The sequence below is a fragment of the Giraffa tippelskirchi genome, chromosome 13 (genome assembly GCF_054371585.1).
Source record: "Giraffa tippelskirchi isolate mGirTip1 chromosome 13, T2T-mGirTip1v1.2.pri, whole genome shotgun sequence".
Taxonomy (NCBI): Eukaryota; Metazoa; Chordata; class Mammalia; order Artiodactyla; family Giraffidae; genus Giraffa; species Giraffa tippelskirchi.
The window spans coordinates 86,550,855-86,569,274 of NC_137287.1; the positions used below are offsets into that span (position 1 = coordinate 86,550,855).

The window sequence follows — 18,420 nt, forward strand, 5'->3', positions numbered from 1 at the left end:
CAATATCTCTTGGATCATAGAAACAGCAAATGAATTCCATAAAAACATCTACTTCTGCTTCCATGACTACTTGAAAGTCTTTGACTGTGTGGATCACAACAAACTGTGGAAAATTCTTAGAGACATGGGAATAACAGAAAACCTTACTGCCTCCTGAGAAACCTGTATGCAACAGAAGCAACAGTTAGAAGCAGACATGGAACAACGAACTGGTTTAAGATTGGGAAAGGAGTATGTCAAGGCTGTATATTGCCACCCTGCATATTTGACTTATATGTGGAGTACATCAAGCTAAGTGCAGGTTTGGATAAATCACAGGCTGGAATCAAGATTGATGTGAGAAATATCAACAATCTCAGTTATGCAGATAACTCCACCTTTCAGGCAGAAAGCGAAGAGGAACTAAAGAGCCTCTTGATGAAGGTGGCAGAGGAGAGTGAAAAACCTGGCTTAAATTTCAGCACTGAAGAAAATAAGATCATTGCAATCAGTCACATTGTGGGTGAGTGCATGCTAAGTCGCTTCAGTCATGTCTGACTCTTTGAGACCTTATGGATTGTAGCTGGCCAGGCTCCACGGTCCATGGGATTCTCTGAGCAAGCATACTGGAGTGGGTTGCCACGCCTTCCTTCAGGGGATCTTCCTGACCCAGGTGTAGAACCCATGTCACTTATGTCTCCTGCATTGGCAGGTTCTTAACCAGTAGTGCCACCTGGAAGCCTACCCAGTCCCATCACTTTATGGCAAATAGTTGGGGGAAAAATGGAAACAGTGACAGACTTAATTTTCTTGGGCTCCAAAATCGCTGTAGTCCATGACTGCAACCAGGAAACTAAGACACTTGGTCCTTGGAAAAAAATCTGTGACACACCTAGACAGCGTATTAAGCAGAGACATCACTTTGCCCACCAAGTTTCATATAATCAAAATTATGGTTTTTTTCAGTAGTCATGTATAGATGTGAGAGTTGGACCATAAAGAAGGCTGAAGAATTGATGCTTTTGAACTGTGGTGCTGGAGAAGATTCAGTCCCTTCAACAGCAAGGAGAACAAAGCAGTCAATCCTACAGGAAAACAACCTTGAATATTCATTGAAAGGACTGATGCTGAAGCTGAAGCTCCAATATTTTTCACCCTAATGCGAAGAGCTGACTCATTGGAAAAGACCCTGATGCAAGAAAGACTGAGGGCAGGAGGAGAAGGGCGTGACAGAGGATGAGCTGGTTTGATGGCATCATTGACTCAAAGGACATGAGTTTGAGCAAACCCCAGGAGATAGTGAAGGACAGGGAATCATTGTGTGCTATAGTCCATGGGGTGCAAAGAGTCGTACTCGACTGTGTCACTGTACAACAAGAGAACGCTTCATTTTTTGTCTTGGACACTCTTCCACCATCTTCAGAGACAGCGCATAGTGTCTTCAATTCTCTTGTCTAATGCTCCTATCTACCCACCTTCTCTTCGACTACAACCCTCCCAGGTCCCACGTATAAGGATTTTGTGAATATACCAGAGTGATCCAGGTAATCCAGGAACATCCCCCATCTCATGATTTCAATTACCTTTGGTAAGTAGCTCCCCGGCCAGGTTTGGAACCTGTGCCCCGTGCAGTGGAAGCACAGAGTCCTCATCACTGGACCACCAGGGAAGTCCCAGGTTCAGAAAATTTTAGCCATAATTTCAACAGATACATTTTCTGCCCCTTTCCCCCTCTCTTCTACTTCTGGAACCCCATACACTGTGAATGTTAGTATGTTCTATTCCCTAGTTAAGGTAGCATTCTTCTTATGTTTCTAAATTCCAGTCAATTATATTGGTAAACTATTAATGTCTATCTTATAGGTGATTTTTTTCAGGTGTTTATTCTTTTTTTTTATCTTAAAATATTTTATTTTATTTTTTTAAATAAATTTATTTATTTTAGTTGGGGGCTAATTACTTTACAATATTGTAATAGTTTTTGCCATACATTGACATGAATCAGCCATGGGTTTACATGTGTTCCCCTTCCTGGACCCCCCACCCACCTCCCTCCCCATCCCATCCCTCTGGGTCATCCCATTGCCCCGGCCCTGAGCCCTTGTCTCCTGCATCGAACATGGAATGGTGTTCTGTTTCACATATGATAATATACATGTTTCAATGCTATTCTCCCAGAACGTCCCACCCTCACCTTCTCCCTCAGAGTCCATAAAATTGTTCTATGCATCTGTGTCTCTTATTCTGTCTCGCATATAGGGTTATCGTTACCATCTTTCAAATTCCATATATATGCATTAGTATACTGTATTGTTGTTTTTCTTTCTGGCTTACTTCACTCTGTATAATGGGCTCCAGTTTCATCCATCTCAGTAGAACCGATTCAAATGAAACTAGAACACTTCCTAACACCGTACACAAAAATAAACTCAAAATGGATTAAAGATCTAAACGTAAGACCAGAAACTATAAAACTCCTAGAGGAAAACATTGGCAAAACACTCTCCGACATAAATCACAGCAGGATCCTCCATGACCCACCTCCCAGAATATTGGAAACAAAAGCAAAAATAAACAAATGGGACCTAATTAAAATTAAAAGCTTTTGCACAACAAAGGAAACTATAAGCAAGGTGAAAAGACAGCCTTCAGAATGGGAGAAAATAATAGCAAATGAAGCAACAGACAAACAATTAATCTTAAAAATATACAAGCAACTTCTGCAGCTGAATTCCAGAAAAATAAATGACCCAATCAAAAAATGGGCCAAAGAACTAAACAGACATTTCTCCAAAGAAGGCATATAGATGGCTAACAAACACATGAAAAGATGCTCAACATCACTCATTATTAGAGAAATGCAAATCAAAACCACAATGAGGTATCATTTCACGCCCGTCAGAATGGCTGCTATCCAAAAGTCTACAAGTAATAAATGCTGGAGAGGGTGTGGAGAAAAGGGAACCCTCTTACACTGTTGGTGGGAATGCAAACTAGTACAGCCACTATGGAGAACAGTGTGGAGATTCCTTAAAAAACTGGGACTAGAACTGCCATATGACCCAGCAATCCCACTGCTGGGCATATACACCGAGGAAACCAGAATTGAAAGAGACGCGTGTACCCCAATGTTCATCACAGCACTGTTTACAATAGCCAGGACATGGAAGCAACCTAGATGTCCATCAGCAGACGAATGGATAAGGAAGCTGTGGTACATATACACAATGGAATATTACTCAGCCATTAAAAAAAATACAGGTGTTTATTCTTATTGTTTCATTTGACACAAATTCCTCTCTCTTCTCATTTTGCTTAACTTCCTCTCTCCCTATGAAGTGAAAGTGGATCAGTTGTGTCCGACTCTTTGTGATCCCATGGACTGTACAGTCCATGGAATTCTCCAGGCCAGAATACTGGAGTGGGTAGCTGTTTCCTTCTCCAGGGGATCTTCCCAATCCAGAGATCGATCCAGGTCTCCCACATTGCAGGCAGATTCTTTACCAGCTGAGCCACCAGGGAAGCATCCCTATGAAATTAGGTGAGAAACTTACCTGTTCTGGTCTTGCAGGGGTGTCCATGTGTGGACAGGTCCCTGTGCAGTCTTTGTGCCTGGAGGATCTGGGGGAGAGCTGGAGCTGATGTTGGCAGGGTCACCCCTTCCCCAGGGTATGCTGGCAGCTTGGTGGGAAGGAAAGAGAGAGGCTACAACAAAGCCAAGTGTGAGCAGAGGCCTCTGTGCTCACTGGGTGTCCCCACCCTACTGGGCCCTGTGGGTCCCAAGGTGCTGGAGCAGAACTCTGATGGCTGGGTCCAAACTCATTCCATCCCTTATAAGTGTGCACTGCCCCATCCAGATGTGTGTGTGTATGTTCCTGTGTGTGTTGCTGTGTGTGTGTGTATTCCTTTGTATGTATTCCTGTGTGTGTTTGTGTTCATCATTGAGTACTTGAAACAGCAGGTAAAACTTTGCTCTTGGTTGATTTGTTTCTTGTCATGATTTTTATTCCTGGGATCAGCCCAACAGGAAAGCTAAGGAGTCTCAGTCATTTCTGAGTCATAATTGTGCCTGGCCCGAGAATCGCTTTCTGATTCCGGTAAATTTATGACAGTTTTTTGAATGCCCTATGTCCCCCGAAGCCACACCCCAGTTCTATTCAGGGTTTTATTAATACATGGTCTATGTCTCCACCTTTATTCCTTTGTCCTTGAGTCCCTGTATATATATATTTATATATATATAAATATATATACCCCCTGTAGCTGTAATAGCCACTCCAGCTGCTCTTCAGTTTAAGTTTAGAGTTAAGTGGAACAGACACCAGTCTCCAGACAGTCCCCAGGTAGGTTGGAACATTGCACGTAAGGTTTTCTCTGATCGTTCTAGTTTGAGGGAGGCAACTGGGAGCTGATCAAGACTGTACTGCCCCAGGCAGGAGGAGGGTACAGGTGAGTAATACACGATGAAATTTTCTGTCATTTTGTTCTGGAATTTTCCTAGTTACCCGTTCACTTTTTTTTTGCTGTAGATCTTTGTTTGACTGTTTTCCAGAGCTCCTATGAGGTTTTTCAGCTGTCTTCTCTTTCTTTTCTTGTCTTTTCATGGGAGACTTCAGTCCTCCCATCTCACCATTTTGCGGACATCACTGCACACGTTAAATTTTATTTGTCTTCACAATATCCCTGTCTATAAGTGCATCACAATTTCCATTACTCTTTCCAAATTTGTTGTATTTTAATTTGTTTATAGGTTTTTCTTTTGTAAATAATGTGGAACAGTTGGTAAATTATGTAAAATATGTGTCAGTTACATTATGAGAGTACTATTAAAGTTATATAACTAAGTACAATGTATGAACACTCAGAGTCTCTTTGCACACTGCACATGATATCCTAAAACTATTAATAATTAACCTCCAATAAGCACTTTGCCAAAATGTCTGGTTTCCGTATCATGTTCAGGATTTCACCAGTCAGGTCTGTAAAGCATAATAATTTTGCTGGTGGAAAATGTAAAAAGGCAAATTTATTTTCATTTGAAGTTTTGATTCTTTATTAAGGGATAACATTTTCAAAAATGTTTATTAAACACTTTTAGATTGTGTGATTTGTGTATGCATGCATGTTTGTACTGTAAGACCGTTGTTTCAACTGATATTTGATTGCAATTAGCTTTGAAATAGAAAAATAAAAAATATTGCTCTTGTGGAAGTTTCTAGTCTAACATATGGTCAATAATTGTTCAGCACATATCATCATTATATAATAGTGTTTTACTGCTAAAAAAAAAAGGAAACAAGCTAACTGATTTCAATCCTGTTCTTACTCAATGGGAACTGGTTTAATCATGCTCCTCCTACAATATATCTGTTAACATTGGATGGTGCAGCTGGGGTGTTACCTTCCTGTTATTCCTAACTTGTGAAGGAAGAAGAAAAACATCAGTCTGGTTACTCCGAGGAGAAATAGGCAATGGATCTCAAAGGCCAGAGAGTGAAACTTAATGACGGCCACTTCATTCCTGTCCTGGGGTTTGGAACCTATGCACCTCCAGAGGTAACAGTAGCCATTGTAGGTTAAGATATAAGTAGTAGTGGATGTAACATGAGTGAAAGGGACTTGGGTTGTCAAGCACTGAGCTCCTGTGTGACTCTGGGAGGATCACATTGTTCCACTAACCAGGCCAGAACCATGCCCTATAAAAGAGGAGAGAGCATTTAGTCTTCACTCTGCATCAGGGTATGAAACTGTGCTCACCTGTAGATTACTCTGGGTCTGGGTTCCCCTCCAGTTTCCATCTCTTTCCCAGCTTGGCAGAAGAGATGAGACTCGGCTGTCAAGATCACTGACTGTCAACTGCTTTCCTTTGTGGGTGACTGCAGTTGCAAGGTTTCTCTGTACATTTTATTAGTTCAAGAACACTTTCTTGCTTCCAATAAGACATGACCCAGAGAAGTATTTGAGGTGGAAGGTCCTAAAGATGAGGTGACTGAAAACTAATGGGAGAGAACTGCTTTTCTACTGTGGGATACCTGCTTGGTGCCAGGCAAGAAACGCTCCAGCTGCATTTTGCCTTGTGCTTCTGTTTCTGCTTGGAAATTTCTTCTGATGGGAACTATAGTATCACTTGAGGGGATAAGATACAATCTTACAGGCCAGGTTTTGTAATGTATCCTGGGGTTTTGTAATGCATTTTTATTAAAGTATGGTCTGCAGTGCTTGGTCATAAGAGGGGCTAATGGACAAGTCTCTAGACTGCAAGCCAGAAAGTTTGCTGTTTATCTTGTCTTTAGAGTAGATATGACAAGGGACTGGACTTAGACGTTGAGGCTCACTATTCTAATTTATAAAATGGAAAAATTATTAAGAGACACTTTGCAGATAGAAGACAGAACTTGTTTACTTCATAGAGCACATTGGGTTGAGGAGAGGAAAGGGACAGGGCTGTTACTGAAGCTCATGGGCTCATTCCCAGGTACCTTCTGGAAAGTGAACGTCACTCAGTCATGTCCGACTCTTTGCAATCCCATGGACTGTACAGTCCATGGAATTCTCTAGGCCAGAATACTGAAGTGGGTAGCCTTTCCCTTCTCCAGGGAATCTTCCTATCCCAGGGATCAAACACAGGTCTCCTGCATTGCAGGCGGATTCTGTACCATCTGAGCCACCAAGGAAGCCCATCCCTAAATGTCTGTGCATTTAAGAAAAACCAGAACTAGACCCAGCAGAAGTCTGTTATACCAGTTATCTACCTCCTTGAAATGGGAAAGATTCTGAATCACATAAAAAGAAATGGAACATTATTGAGCATTGAAAACAAAGTTAATCCATTTGCAATCATCAGAAGAACTGGGAGAACATTAAGCTAAGTGAAGTAAGCCAGAAATAGAAAGACAAATACTGCATGATCTCTTTGTAGGTGGAATCTAAAATAGTGGTACTCATAGAAGAGAGAGTAGAGGTATGGTGACCAGAAGCTGGTGACAAGACTGGGAAAAATGGAAAGATGTTGGTCAAGGGTACAACCTTCAGTTATAAGATGCATAATTCTGGAGACCTGATGTACAGCAAGTTGACTATAGTTAAAAATAATGGGCTATATCTTGAGATTTTGTAGAGACTAGACTTATATCTTCTTACAAGCACTTCTAAAAGGTAGCTATGTGAGGTGATGGCTCTGTTAACTAGCTTGCTTGTGGTAATTATTAACAATGGATACTTATATGAGTAAGTACAATCCTGAGAAATGCCAGGCTGGATGAAGCTCAAGCTGGAATCAAGATTGCCGTGAGAAACATCAGTAACCTCAGATATGCAAATGACACCACCATAATGGCAGAAAGTGAAGAGGAATTAAACAGCCTCTTGAAGGTGAAAGTGGAGAGTGAAAAACTTGGCTTTCAACTCCACATTTGAAAAACTATGATCATGGCATCCTGTCCCATAACTTTATGGCAAATAGATGGGGAAAAAATGGAAACAGTGACAGACTATTTTTTTTGTCTCCAAAATTACTGTGAATGGTGTGTAGCCAGGAAATTAAAAGACACTTGCTCCTTGGAAGAAAAGCTATAACAAACTTGGACAGTGTATTAAAAAGCAGAGACATTACTTTGCCCACAAAGGTGCATATTGTCAAAGCTATGGTTTTTCCAGTAGTCATGTTCATGTATGGATGTAAGCGCTGGACCATAAAGAAGGCTGTGCACCAAAGAATTGATGCGTTTGAACAGTGATGTTGGAGAAGACTCTTGAGAGTCCCTCGGACAGCCAGAAGATCAAACTAGTCAATCCTAAAGGAAATCAACACTGAATATTCCTTGGAATGACTGATGCTAAAGCTGAAGCTCCAATACTTTGGCTACTTGATGGTAGTGACAACTCATTGGAAAATACCCTAATTCTGGGAAAGATTGAAAGCAGGAGGAGAAGGAGGGGACAGAGGATGAGATGGTTTGATGGCATCATTGGCTCAAAGGACATGAGTTTGAGCAAACTCTGGGAGACGGTGAAGAACAGGGAAGCCTGGAGTGCTGCTGTCCATGGGGCTGCAAAGAGTCAGACACGACTGAGCAAGTGAATAACAAGAATAACTTATATGAGAATATCACATCGTACACCTTGAAAAGATACAGTTGTCTTTTTTTTTTTGGTGTATTCTGTGTGGCTTCACTGGTAGATAGAGGTCTCAGAAGCTTTCACCTTGGTTCTTGATACTTTTACCAGGCACCTTGTAACTTTGCTCATTTTGCTTCAAACACCTCACATTATAAATCATATTCATGACTACAACATTTTGTTGAGTCCTTTGGGTTGTTTCATCAAATCACTGAACCTAAAGGTGGTCTTGCCATCCTCTGATACCAGCAATCAGCCACTGATCACCTGAAGTTGAAGGGTTCCTGGGTAGTGTTCATTTAATTACTTATTAGGAATGTTAAGGGAAAATGTCATGGGTTCATCACTACACATACAGAACTAACCAAAGACATAGAAAAAATTTGATTCTTGGGAATATCAAAGCTTGTGCCTAGCAATATCTTATGTGGATATTCAACTTCTACCTTTGTTGCTTATGTAGGTTGCTAAGAGGGATGCTCTGGAATTCACCCCATTCGCTATAGAGGTTGGGTTCCGCCATATTGACTGTGCGCATGCCTACCAAAATGAAGAGGAGATTGGCCAGGCCATTCGAAGCAAGATTGCAGATGGCACTGTGAAGAGAGAAGACATATTCTGCACTTCAAAGGTACTGTGTGTGTGTGTGTGCACGTGTGGAAGTGATTGTGCCCAGGTGACAATTATATAATAGGATCCTTTGGTGAAGAGTTGCTTGGTGAACTATGCTTATTGGTATGTTCCTAAAGTATTTGAGTTCCCTAGTGGTTCATTGTTTAAGACTTGGTGCTTTACTGTCATGAGCCAGGATTCCATCCTTGGTAAGGGAAGTAATATCCCACAAGCCTCACAGTAAGATAAAAAAAAATTACCTAGTGTATTATTAATCCAACTTTCATTCTTTAACCTCTGCAGCTTTGGTTAACTTCCCTTCGACCGGAGTTGGTCCGACCAGCCTTGGAAAAGTCACTGAAAAATCTTCAACTGGACTATGTTGATCTGTATATTATTCATTATCCGCTGGCTCTGAAGGTTAGAAATTTGTGTGATCACATCAATGTTACATCTTGTGTTAGAATGTGTATCAACTTGCATGGATGGTTAAAAAGATTTTTCTTAGTAGGCTCAAGGGATGATTACACTAGAGTAGAATCCCCCAAATAATCCTTTGTGATTATCTTTTTACTGAGTTTTTTGAATCCCTTACACGTCTCTCAGAGAAAGAAGTTAATAATCTGAGGCTCTGGCTGAAAAATTAAAGGAGATAGAAATAAGCCAGTTCTGCACACAGGCCTGGTTATGACTCCTGAGTGTCTGGGGATTTCATGAGCCAAGAGTTTGGTGCAGCTGTGGTGAGCATGACACTGCCTTACATTGAACATGATGAGTTAATCTTGTCTTTTACTATTTCAAGTTGAGCAGATTTGGTGGTGCTCCCTCTGGGTGAGTCTCAACTTCTTAACTTTATAGGGAGTTGGGAGACACTGTCTACACTCTTGCCTGTCTTCAGGATGAGGTTTGTAGACTGCACTTAGCCATTAAGAATTGTTTACTTAGAACTCTTGATTTCAAGTTACAGAAATAAACTCAAGCCATCTAATGCAAAATAGCTTAGTGGACTATGTAGATGGCAAGTCCCAGACACAGAGAGATTTGAGGATTTGCAGCAGTGTTCAGAAATGTCTCCTTTTTTCTATCCCTTATCAGGACACTACTCATGATTTACTTTATTTTTACTGAACATTTTCCATTGGTGGCAAATATGACCTTGGGGCAGTTCAAGGCTCGTGGTCACGAATATTTGAGAGCATGTCTGGATCGTCCACATTCCATCCACCTAAAGATAGCCTTGCTGGTTCACATGCCTGCCCTAGGGCACCTGATGCTCAGAGGGAAAAAAGTCTGATATCTAGTTGTCTGAAGACTGCAATTTTTATTCTGGAAATTATGTCATGTAATTTACTGCCATTCCCAGCCCGAAAAGGCATTTCAAAATAGGCAAGTACAAGGAGCAGACAAAATTCAGAGAAGTCAGTGTGAATCCCTTTTAGGACCTAGAAAAATTGTATTTATTACAACATATATTGAGTGTAAGAGATTGGAATAAGCCTCCTTCCTAAAGGTATTGCTGACAACTCCATATATGCAAATCACTTTGCAAATATTAATATTTAGAAATTTGTAAACCTACCTGATGGAGGTTAAATCCCTGGTGCCTAGCAGACTGGCTAAATGCAGAGAAATTATTTTGTGACATGTCTAAAATGACTGCTTCTATTCCAGCCAGGGAAGGAATTATACCCAAAAGACGAAAATGGAAAACTGATATTTGACTCAGTGGATTTCTGTTACACGTGGGAGGTGAGTCTGGGGAGGAGAGAACCGGGGGGTAAGCCAGAAGAAGGGGAACTTCCTTTATTTCTTCTACCTGTGAGAATGGGCTGTGGACCATCAGACTCAGCAGTTCATGAATCTAAGGGCTGGATACTGGGGTTGTGGGGAGGAAACCATTGCTGAAATGTTCACAGAGAGGAACGGAGGAGGAGAATTTGGGACAGTGTAGACAGGCATCTTTTTCCCCCCATGTGATATATCTTCTCTGGAGTTTTTCTAAGGTGGGGGCAGTAGTTTTCTTTTTTATCATGACCTCCTTTCTGATTTTTCTTCTTGATAGTCAAGGGTAATTCTTGATGGATGAGTGTGATTACTGATGTTTTTCAGCATTTATTCTTATTCTATTGCCCATTCCAAGTGACTGCTCACCACCCCTCCCTCCCAGGTCCTGGAGAAGTGTAAGGATGCAGGGCTGACCAAGTCCATCGGAGTGTCCAACTTCAACCACAAGCAGCTGGAGAAGATCCTGAACAAGCCGGGACTCAAGTACAAGCCTGTCTGCAACCAGGTGAGCAGCTCGGCTCCTCTCCCTCCGGCTCTTAAGAACCTTCTTCTTGTCCTGGAGCCTGATGCCTGCTTGTCCTCCCCTCCTGTTCATCTGACCTTTGTGGACAGAGGATTCTAGAGAGCAGAGCCTCTCTGGATAGTGTGAATAGAATTCATAACAGTATCTCTATTTACAAAAGTCCGGGTGGAAAAGGTGGGATGCCTTCCTTCTAAACTGTGGGTAGAATGCAGAACTAGAGGGAGAAGGCATTTCCCTGAGATGAAAGGATGAGCAGATGGAGGGAAAAGTGCCAGAAGAGAACTGCATACAAGAAGAAAGATGATGAAAACATGGAATCAGAAGTAAATTAATAAAGAGTTAAAACAGCTGAGATGGATTTTAAAGGTTTGTGTGGGGTTCTGATGTCTGAATTCTTGGTCTTGTTGTCTCAGCATTTATGAGTCTTAAGCAGGGAGCACAGTTCAGAAAAACGTGTTGGAGGTGATGAAAATCATCCAGGTTAGAGGGTGAAGTTAAAGGCTCAACGTGATACTAGTAATTTATGAAATATTTGCTCAAATGTAGAGCACAGCTTTTGATTACTCAGTCTTGGACTGGTTCTCCCATTCATGTCTATCATAGAATTAAGTGTATAAATACACTTTTCTCTGTTTCTCTGTAAATGTTGACATTTCCAATTTTCATTTAATATTCTAGTCTTTCCATTAGCCTTTAGTCTTTCTCTGTCATATTAATATTGCCTTTGCATATAATCTGACACTCTTCTCTTTGGGCATTCTGCAGGTGGAATGTCACCCTTATTTCAACCAGAGCAAGCTGTTGGATTTCTGCAAGTCACATGAAATCGTTCTTGTTGCCTATGCTGCTCTGGGATCCCAACGAGTAAAAGAATGGTATTGAATCCTAATGAAGACAACTGGGAGTTTCCCTGAAATTCAATTTTTGATGAAATAATTTAACACAGTGCTCAGATAACTCTCATAGGCAGACAAGAGAGAGGGGTGGGATGAAATGAATCCTTCTCTTTTATTTTCCCATCACTCAGACAATTTTTCTACATTGTATTAGCTTGTAGACTCATCAATAACAAATGTCTGCATGAAATCTATATATAGTCCCCCAGTTGAGACCAGAGACACAAGTTAATGTCATGATTTACTTATTAACTATTAACTAATGACCACATTTGTAAAAATAGATGTTGCAATCCTCACTTAGCTTATATCTAAAATTGGGATAATAATATGTAACTGCTCGGTATATCATGATAGAAAAAATTTCAATTTGAAGCATTTCTGTGAACATCCTAGAAAAATAATGATGAAATAAACGTCTCTTATTTTTGAGACTACTCAATTTTTAGCAATACCTTAAAAAGTGAAATTTAAAAAGAATTCCTGGGCTTTCCCTACTGTTTCTCTATTCATGCCCTTGATTGCGGAAGAAAAACACTCCCTGAGAATTAAAGAAAATAATCCACAATTTGGCATTCTGGTCTCAACTCAATAATGCATCTGAATCACCTGCAGAGCTCTGTAAACACAGAATGGGAAGTGACACAGTTGAGGTTCTGATTCAGTTAGTCTTCAGCTCAGCCATGGAATTTGTATTTCTAATAAGATCCTAAGTGATGCTGATGCTGCCGGTCCCTGGACCACACTTCATGAAGCACTGGTCTAGAGTGGACCTACTTGGTCTGTTTGAATAGCCTTCTTAGAAACCGAGCAGTCTCAGCTCCTCAGCATTTCTGAAATTCCTTCCAGGGTGAACCCAAACCATCCTGTTCTCCTGGAGGACCCAGTTCTCTCTGCCATTGCCCAAAAGCACAAGAAAACGGCAGCTCTGGTTGCCCTTCGCTACCAGATACAGCGTGGGGTTGTGGTTCTGGCCAAGGGTAACAACAAGAAGTGGATCAAAGAGAACATACAGGTGATGAGCAGTGCTGTGGGCAGAGGGTTCCTAAGGAAAATATCTTAGTTTCTCTGTTCTCAATTGATAAAATTGCATTATGTGATTTTTCCTAGACTGTCTGAAGTGCTCTAACAAAACACCACAGGCTGAGTAGCTGTGAAAAAAATTAAATTTGTTTCTCACAGTTGTGAAGCTGTAGATCTGAGATCAGCGTACCCGTGTGGTTGGGTGAGGGCTCTCCTCCAGGTCGCAGGCTTCTTGTATCTTTACTTGTTGGAAGGGCAACAGAGCTCTCCCAAGTCTCTTATATGAATATGATATTCTTGAAATCTCATTCGTGAGGGCTCTACCATCATGACCTACTCCTCCCTCAAAGGCTCCATTTTTAACACCATAACATGTGAATTTGGGGGCACAAAAATTATGGCAGTGATCTTTAACTTCCAAATCATTGTGGTTTTATTTTGTATTTCCGTGAATACAAATGGGTTTCCACCTTCATACGTTTAAGCGTTTTGAGTTTCTGTCTTTGTGAAGTTCCTCTTTAAGACTTTGTCCACTTTAGCTAGGTTGTTTCTCCTTTGATTTATTTGTAGGAGACCATTATTGTACCCTTAGTTGTACAGGAAACTCTCCCCAGTTTCAGGATTTAATGCGGAGTTCATTTATGTATCTCTGAATGTGTGGTTTGAAAATCAGCCTGCACTCAGCTAAGCTGTTGTCCTCTAGGCTGGGCTTTTTTGTGCATTTGCAGTTCAGTGCTGAGCAGCTCGGCAGTTCTGCTTTGGCAGGTGACTGTAGCTCTTGTCAGAGGAGTCTGAAGACTTCTCTGTATAGTTTTTATTGGCTAGAATAAGGCAACTAACATAGTCTTCTTTTCAGCACAGTGATATGATTCTGTCAGTGAGTGGGGAAAAAAATCTCTTCCTTTGGGGTCACAAAGAGTCAGACATACTAAGTGATTGAATAACAAAAACAACTGTCCATATTTTCCACATTTTCATTGTCAATTCTGTCACATATCAGGTGTCCATAAATACATTTCTGCTCACTCTTTTTTTATTTAACTATTTAACTATTTCTGTACTGTGTTACTGAAGTAAAAAATAGGTTTTGCTTTTCAGAATGGTACGTTCTTCTATTTTAAGGGTGTCTTGACTGCTTTTGACTAGCTCTTCTCTTATTTAAAATTTAGTATCACTATGCCAACTTCCACAACATAATATGTGTTTAAGTCTTTGGTTCATGTTGCATTGAAACAAGAGATCACTTTGGAGAAAATGCATTTCTTTACAAAATTGAGCTTTCCATTTCACTGTTATGACATGAATTTTTAATAATTTGTTGTTCCTTAATGTTTAAACACGTTTCATAGTTTTCTCCAGCAAGGTATATACATAAGGTTTTTTTTTTTAGATTCTATCATAGATAATGAGTAGTTTGATACCAGATTCCTGAATAAGCTTTCTCAGGGGAGCCTCCTCCCCACACTGCTTCAGCTTAATGCTGTCACTCTTAGGGCATGTTGGGGAGAGGTAATCAGTCTAATGTCAGCCAGGTTCAGATATCAAGTCAGGAGTGTCTAAAAGCAACGTGTTTGGAAAAAAACGATTTTAGATTTTTTGTTTTTTGTCTCAAGTAATTCACTTAGAAAGATAAGCGACTGATGTGCTGTAATGTTTGTGAGGTGGACAGAGAAGGAGAAGGTGTGGGAAGGAGAGGTGGAAACTCAGCAGACTGTCCCAGGCTTGTTCACCTGGAAGCTGAGGATAGACATGGCTTCCCTGTTCCCTTTTCCTGTCTCTATCCAGCTGGAAAGTCCTCCACTCCCCAGGGGGAGGCCGACTCCTTGGGGGAGAGGTCAATGTGATTCTTCTTGCCTTCCAGGTGTTTGAGTTTGAACTGACTCCAGAAGACATGAAAGCGATCGATGGCCTCAACAGAAATATAAGATATTACGAATTTCAACTGTAAGTGACTTGCCAATGTTTCCCACAAATACTGTTTTCTGTAGCAAGCAGGTCAGCAGGAGAGCTTAGCTTTTTAAACCTCAGACCAGAGGTTTCCTCTAGGGCTCTGTCTCTAACCAAGAGAAATGGGATTGGGCCCAGGCCAGCCCATCAATAAAATCACCTGAGTTGACATTGTGGTGAATTCACTACTCTGTGCCCCTAATCCCTGTGCCTGGTGTACCTCCTCTCAAGGCTGAGGGACCCAGAAAACACAGAGGGCACAGTGCCTGTAGCCCTGTATTCTTTCAGGGTTCTGTGCACATGTTTAATCCATTTCTTTCTACATCAGTGGAAAGTTATTATATTAATAATAACTGTATAATAATGAATCCATCACAAATTGCATTCAAGTTTTGTTGATGTTATTTAGCCACTCAGTCATTTCCAACTCTTGGTACCCCATGGACTGTAGCCCGCCAGGCTCCTCTGTCCGTGGGATTTCCCAGGCAAGAATATTGAAGTGAGTTGCCATGTCCTTCTCCAGAGGATCTTGCTGACCCAGGGATCAAACCCATGTCTCCTGCTTTGCAGGTGGATCCTTTGCCACTGAACCACCTAGGAAGCCTGCAATCATGTTAATCCCGAGACAACTATAAAATGTATTGTAGGTGTTTTTTTGTAGAGGAGGGTCCTAGAACAGCCAACATCCATCAGTGCTACAATGTCACATGGGCCTGCCTCCACCCTGTCCCCTTAGTATCTTGTGGACATTCTCCCTTATGGGAATTTCTTCACCAAGACACCATCTGTTTCCTACAAATCTATCTCTTCACTGCCCTTTCTTCTCTATTACAACTCCCATGTCCTCATCCTTATTATCTCACAAAACTGAATTACAAGTAGATCATGAGCTTAACTGACCCTCCAGTGACTGACTGCTTAGCAGGGCACACTCAGGTAAGACTGTCTGGGTCTCTCTGGTTTCTTGAGTCAAGACTCACACCAGTGTTGTATTTGTCCATCCATCCCCCGGGGAGCCCCTACCCTCTTGACTTTGACTTAGTCACTATCATTGAATTCCAGCTGCCCAATTACTGCAGGAAGATGTCAGGATTGAAGGGACAGAGGGCTAATCAAAGAAGGAGAAGTTGGAAGGGAGTTTAGAGAGAAGGGAATACAAATTATTGGTGAAATGAAGATTTTGTTTCCAGTGAAAGATTTCAAAACTCTCCCTATTGTTTTTATAGCTATCATGCTTCTGATAAAAGACATGATAATTGAAAAAAAGGTGGATAGTTACTTTTCTGTACTTAAAGGCTTTTAAGTATAATTGTATGTTTTCCTTCATTAGGCTGTGAATGCCTGGACTTATTTATCGTTGTGGGCTCAGGTAATGACCTGAGCCAGGTTCCTGGTACTTGGAATTGTTCAGAATGCACTCTTTAATGAATCAAATTGAAAAAGACAAATTCTGAAAGAAAAGTAAAAACATGGGAAAAATGAAAAAGGCAGTAATAATAATTACTGCATAACCAATATTTGACTAAATTAAAAAGGTAATAATCCCACTTTGAACCATATGATTATTCAGGTGCACATGGTAGCTCTCCTATAGATGACAAGTTCCTTAATGGAGGTGCTCTGTGTTTTTGGAGTGCTCAGTATTTGCTTATCCATGGATGTGTGGAAAAGGGAAGCTAATTTGTTCACTGTGCACCTTTTCATCAGCTAGGGACCGAAGAAGTTCTACCTGTGTCTGAAATGACCTTCACAGTTAGCCCTAAGTCTTGTGCTCTCATATAAATTGTAACCTGAGTCAAACTACCTGTCACTGTGGAGTGAATATTACACATGAATGTTGGGACTGAACGTGCAGGTGCTGTGCGCACATGGAGCAGACACCTGCATGTGTGCTTGTCGGGGGAGAACGAGGGATGTGTTTATATATTTAGACAAATGCATCCTGACTGCATCTATTTAGCAGCAGTTTTTGACAACATGACAGATTTAATAAGTTAACCCCCCTCCTCTCTTTCAGTGGTGTTGGTCAGCCCGGCTATCCATTTTCTGAAGAATATTGACTCTCAGCTCTCATTGTGGTTCTTTGAGAATTACTTGCTTCTAGGACTATGAAGAGGATTTTTGTACTTGGTGGAGATGCTTAAATGAAATGTCTGAATGTTTGAAAGTTTGCCTTTCCTTAAAAAAAAATAAACAGTTTATGAAACAATGAAGACTTCAAAGTAAGAATACTTTATTTTGATAGTTAAAAAAATGCAAATTACAGAAAGTTTGGAAAGTTGAAAGGAAATGATAGAGAATAAAGATAAGCTGTGGTTAACCCATTTAATAATACTTAAAATTGGTGCCTTTTCCTCATGATTTTCCTGTAGAAATGTGTGAGTGTTTTCATTTACAAAGAGAAAAGATCTTCAATCTACAGGTTTTCCACTTATTGTAAACTTAGCATAAGTATCTTGGTAAAATAAAAATATGACTTAAAACTCCAGTATCATATTTTGCTTACTATAAAGCAGCATATCTTATCCATTTATTTAATTTCTTAATTGTTTGCTCATGCTTAGCATTTTGATGAATTCTTGTATATTTGCCACTGATTCATTGGTTGTCATTCCTTCATTAATTCAGCAAAACTTTATTGAATATTCTTTAGCAACAGATGGTATTATCAATAAATATCAATTAAAATGAGAAATTCTTGAGCTGATAGCCTACTGGAGGATAAGACTGTGAATGAAATCAGGAGGACTTAGCTGTTAGAAATGAGTAAGTGCCTGTAGGAGATAATTCTGCACAATCTCTCTCATTTCTGTACATCTGTTAGGCAGAGACACCAACTACCCTTCATCCCACACAACTTTTCATTTGTACAAGAAACAGCCTTGCAACATAGAGACAGTGGCTCCATTCATTACTCTAGAACAGAAAATGCTAAATTCAAGAAGGACAAGTGTTATGTAACATATAAGGGACAGCAAGTTGGCTGACATTACTTTACCAGCAAAGGTCCATCTAGTCAAAACTATGATTTTTCCAGTAGTCATGTGTGGATGTGAGAGTTGGACTATAAAGAAAGCTGAGCACTGAAGGATTGATGCTTTTGAACTGTGGTGTTGGAGAAGACTCTTGAGAGTCCCTTGGACTGCAAGGAAATCCAACCAGTCCATCCTAAAGGAAATCAGTCCTGAATATTCATTGGAAGGACTGATGCTGAAGCTGAAACTCCAAAACTTTGACCACCTGATGCGAAAAACTGACTCATTTGAAAAGACCCTGATACTGGGAAAGATTGGAGGTGGAAGGAGAAGGGGACGACAGAGGATGAGATGGTTGGATGGAATCACCAACTTGATGGACATGAGTTTGACTAAGCTCTGGGAGTTGGTGATGGACAGGGAAGCCTGGTGTGCTGCAGACAATGGGGTTGCAAAGATTCGGGCATGACTGAATCACTGATCTGAACTGAAGTTGGCTGATGTGGGTGAAGCTTAGTGAGGTGCAGAGACAGAAGCTGAAGATAAGCCAGAGAGATAGTGG

At 40.7% G+C, this 18,420-nt stretch overlaps 1 protein-coding gene across 2 annotated transcripts in view; it reads left to right on the forward strand.

The window, feature by feature from the left end:
- LOC145533342 (aldo-keto reductase family 1 member C3-like) overlaps positions 1-17,092 on the forward strand; it is a 75,862-nt gene extending 58,770 nt beyond the window's left edge. For both annotated transcript variants that reach the window (XM_081560551.1, XM_081560552.1), the window contains 9 exons: positions 5,407-5,535; positions 8,561-8,728; positions 9,013-9,129; positions 10,381-10,458; positions 10,877-10,999; positions 11,783-11,892; positions 12,763-12,928; positions 14,798-14,880; positions 16,901-17,092. In XM_081560551.1, the coding sequence (XP_081416677.1) occupies positions 5,452-5,535; positions 8,561-8,728; positions 9,013-9,129; positions 10,381-10,458; positions 10,877-10,999; positions 11,783-11,892; positions 12,763-12,928; positions 14,798-14,880; positions 16,901-16,943 (972 nt within the window). In that variant the 5' untranslated portion in view covers positions 5,407-5,451 and the 3' untranslated portion in view covers positions 16,944-17,092. The remainder of the gene's footprint in view (positions 1-5,406; positions 5,536-8,560; positions 8,729-9,012; positions 9,130-10,380; positions 10,459-10,876; positions 11,000-11,782; positions 11,893-12,762; positions 12,929-14,797; positions 14,881-16,900) is intronic.
- Positions 17,093-18,420: the final 1,328 nt, after the last annotated feature.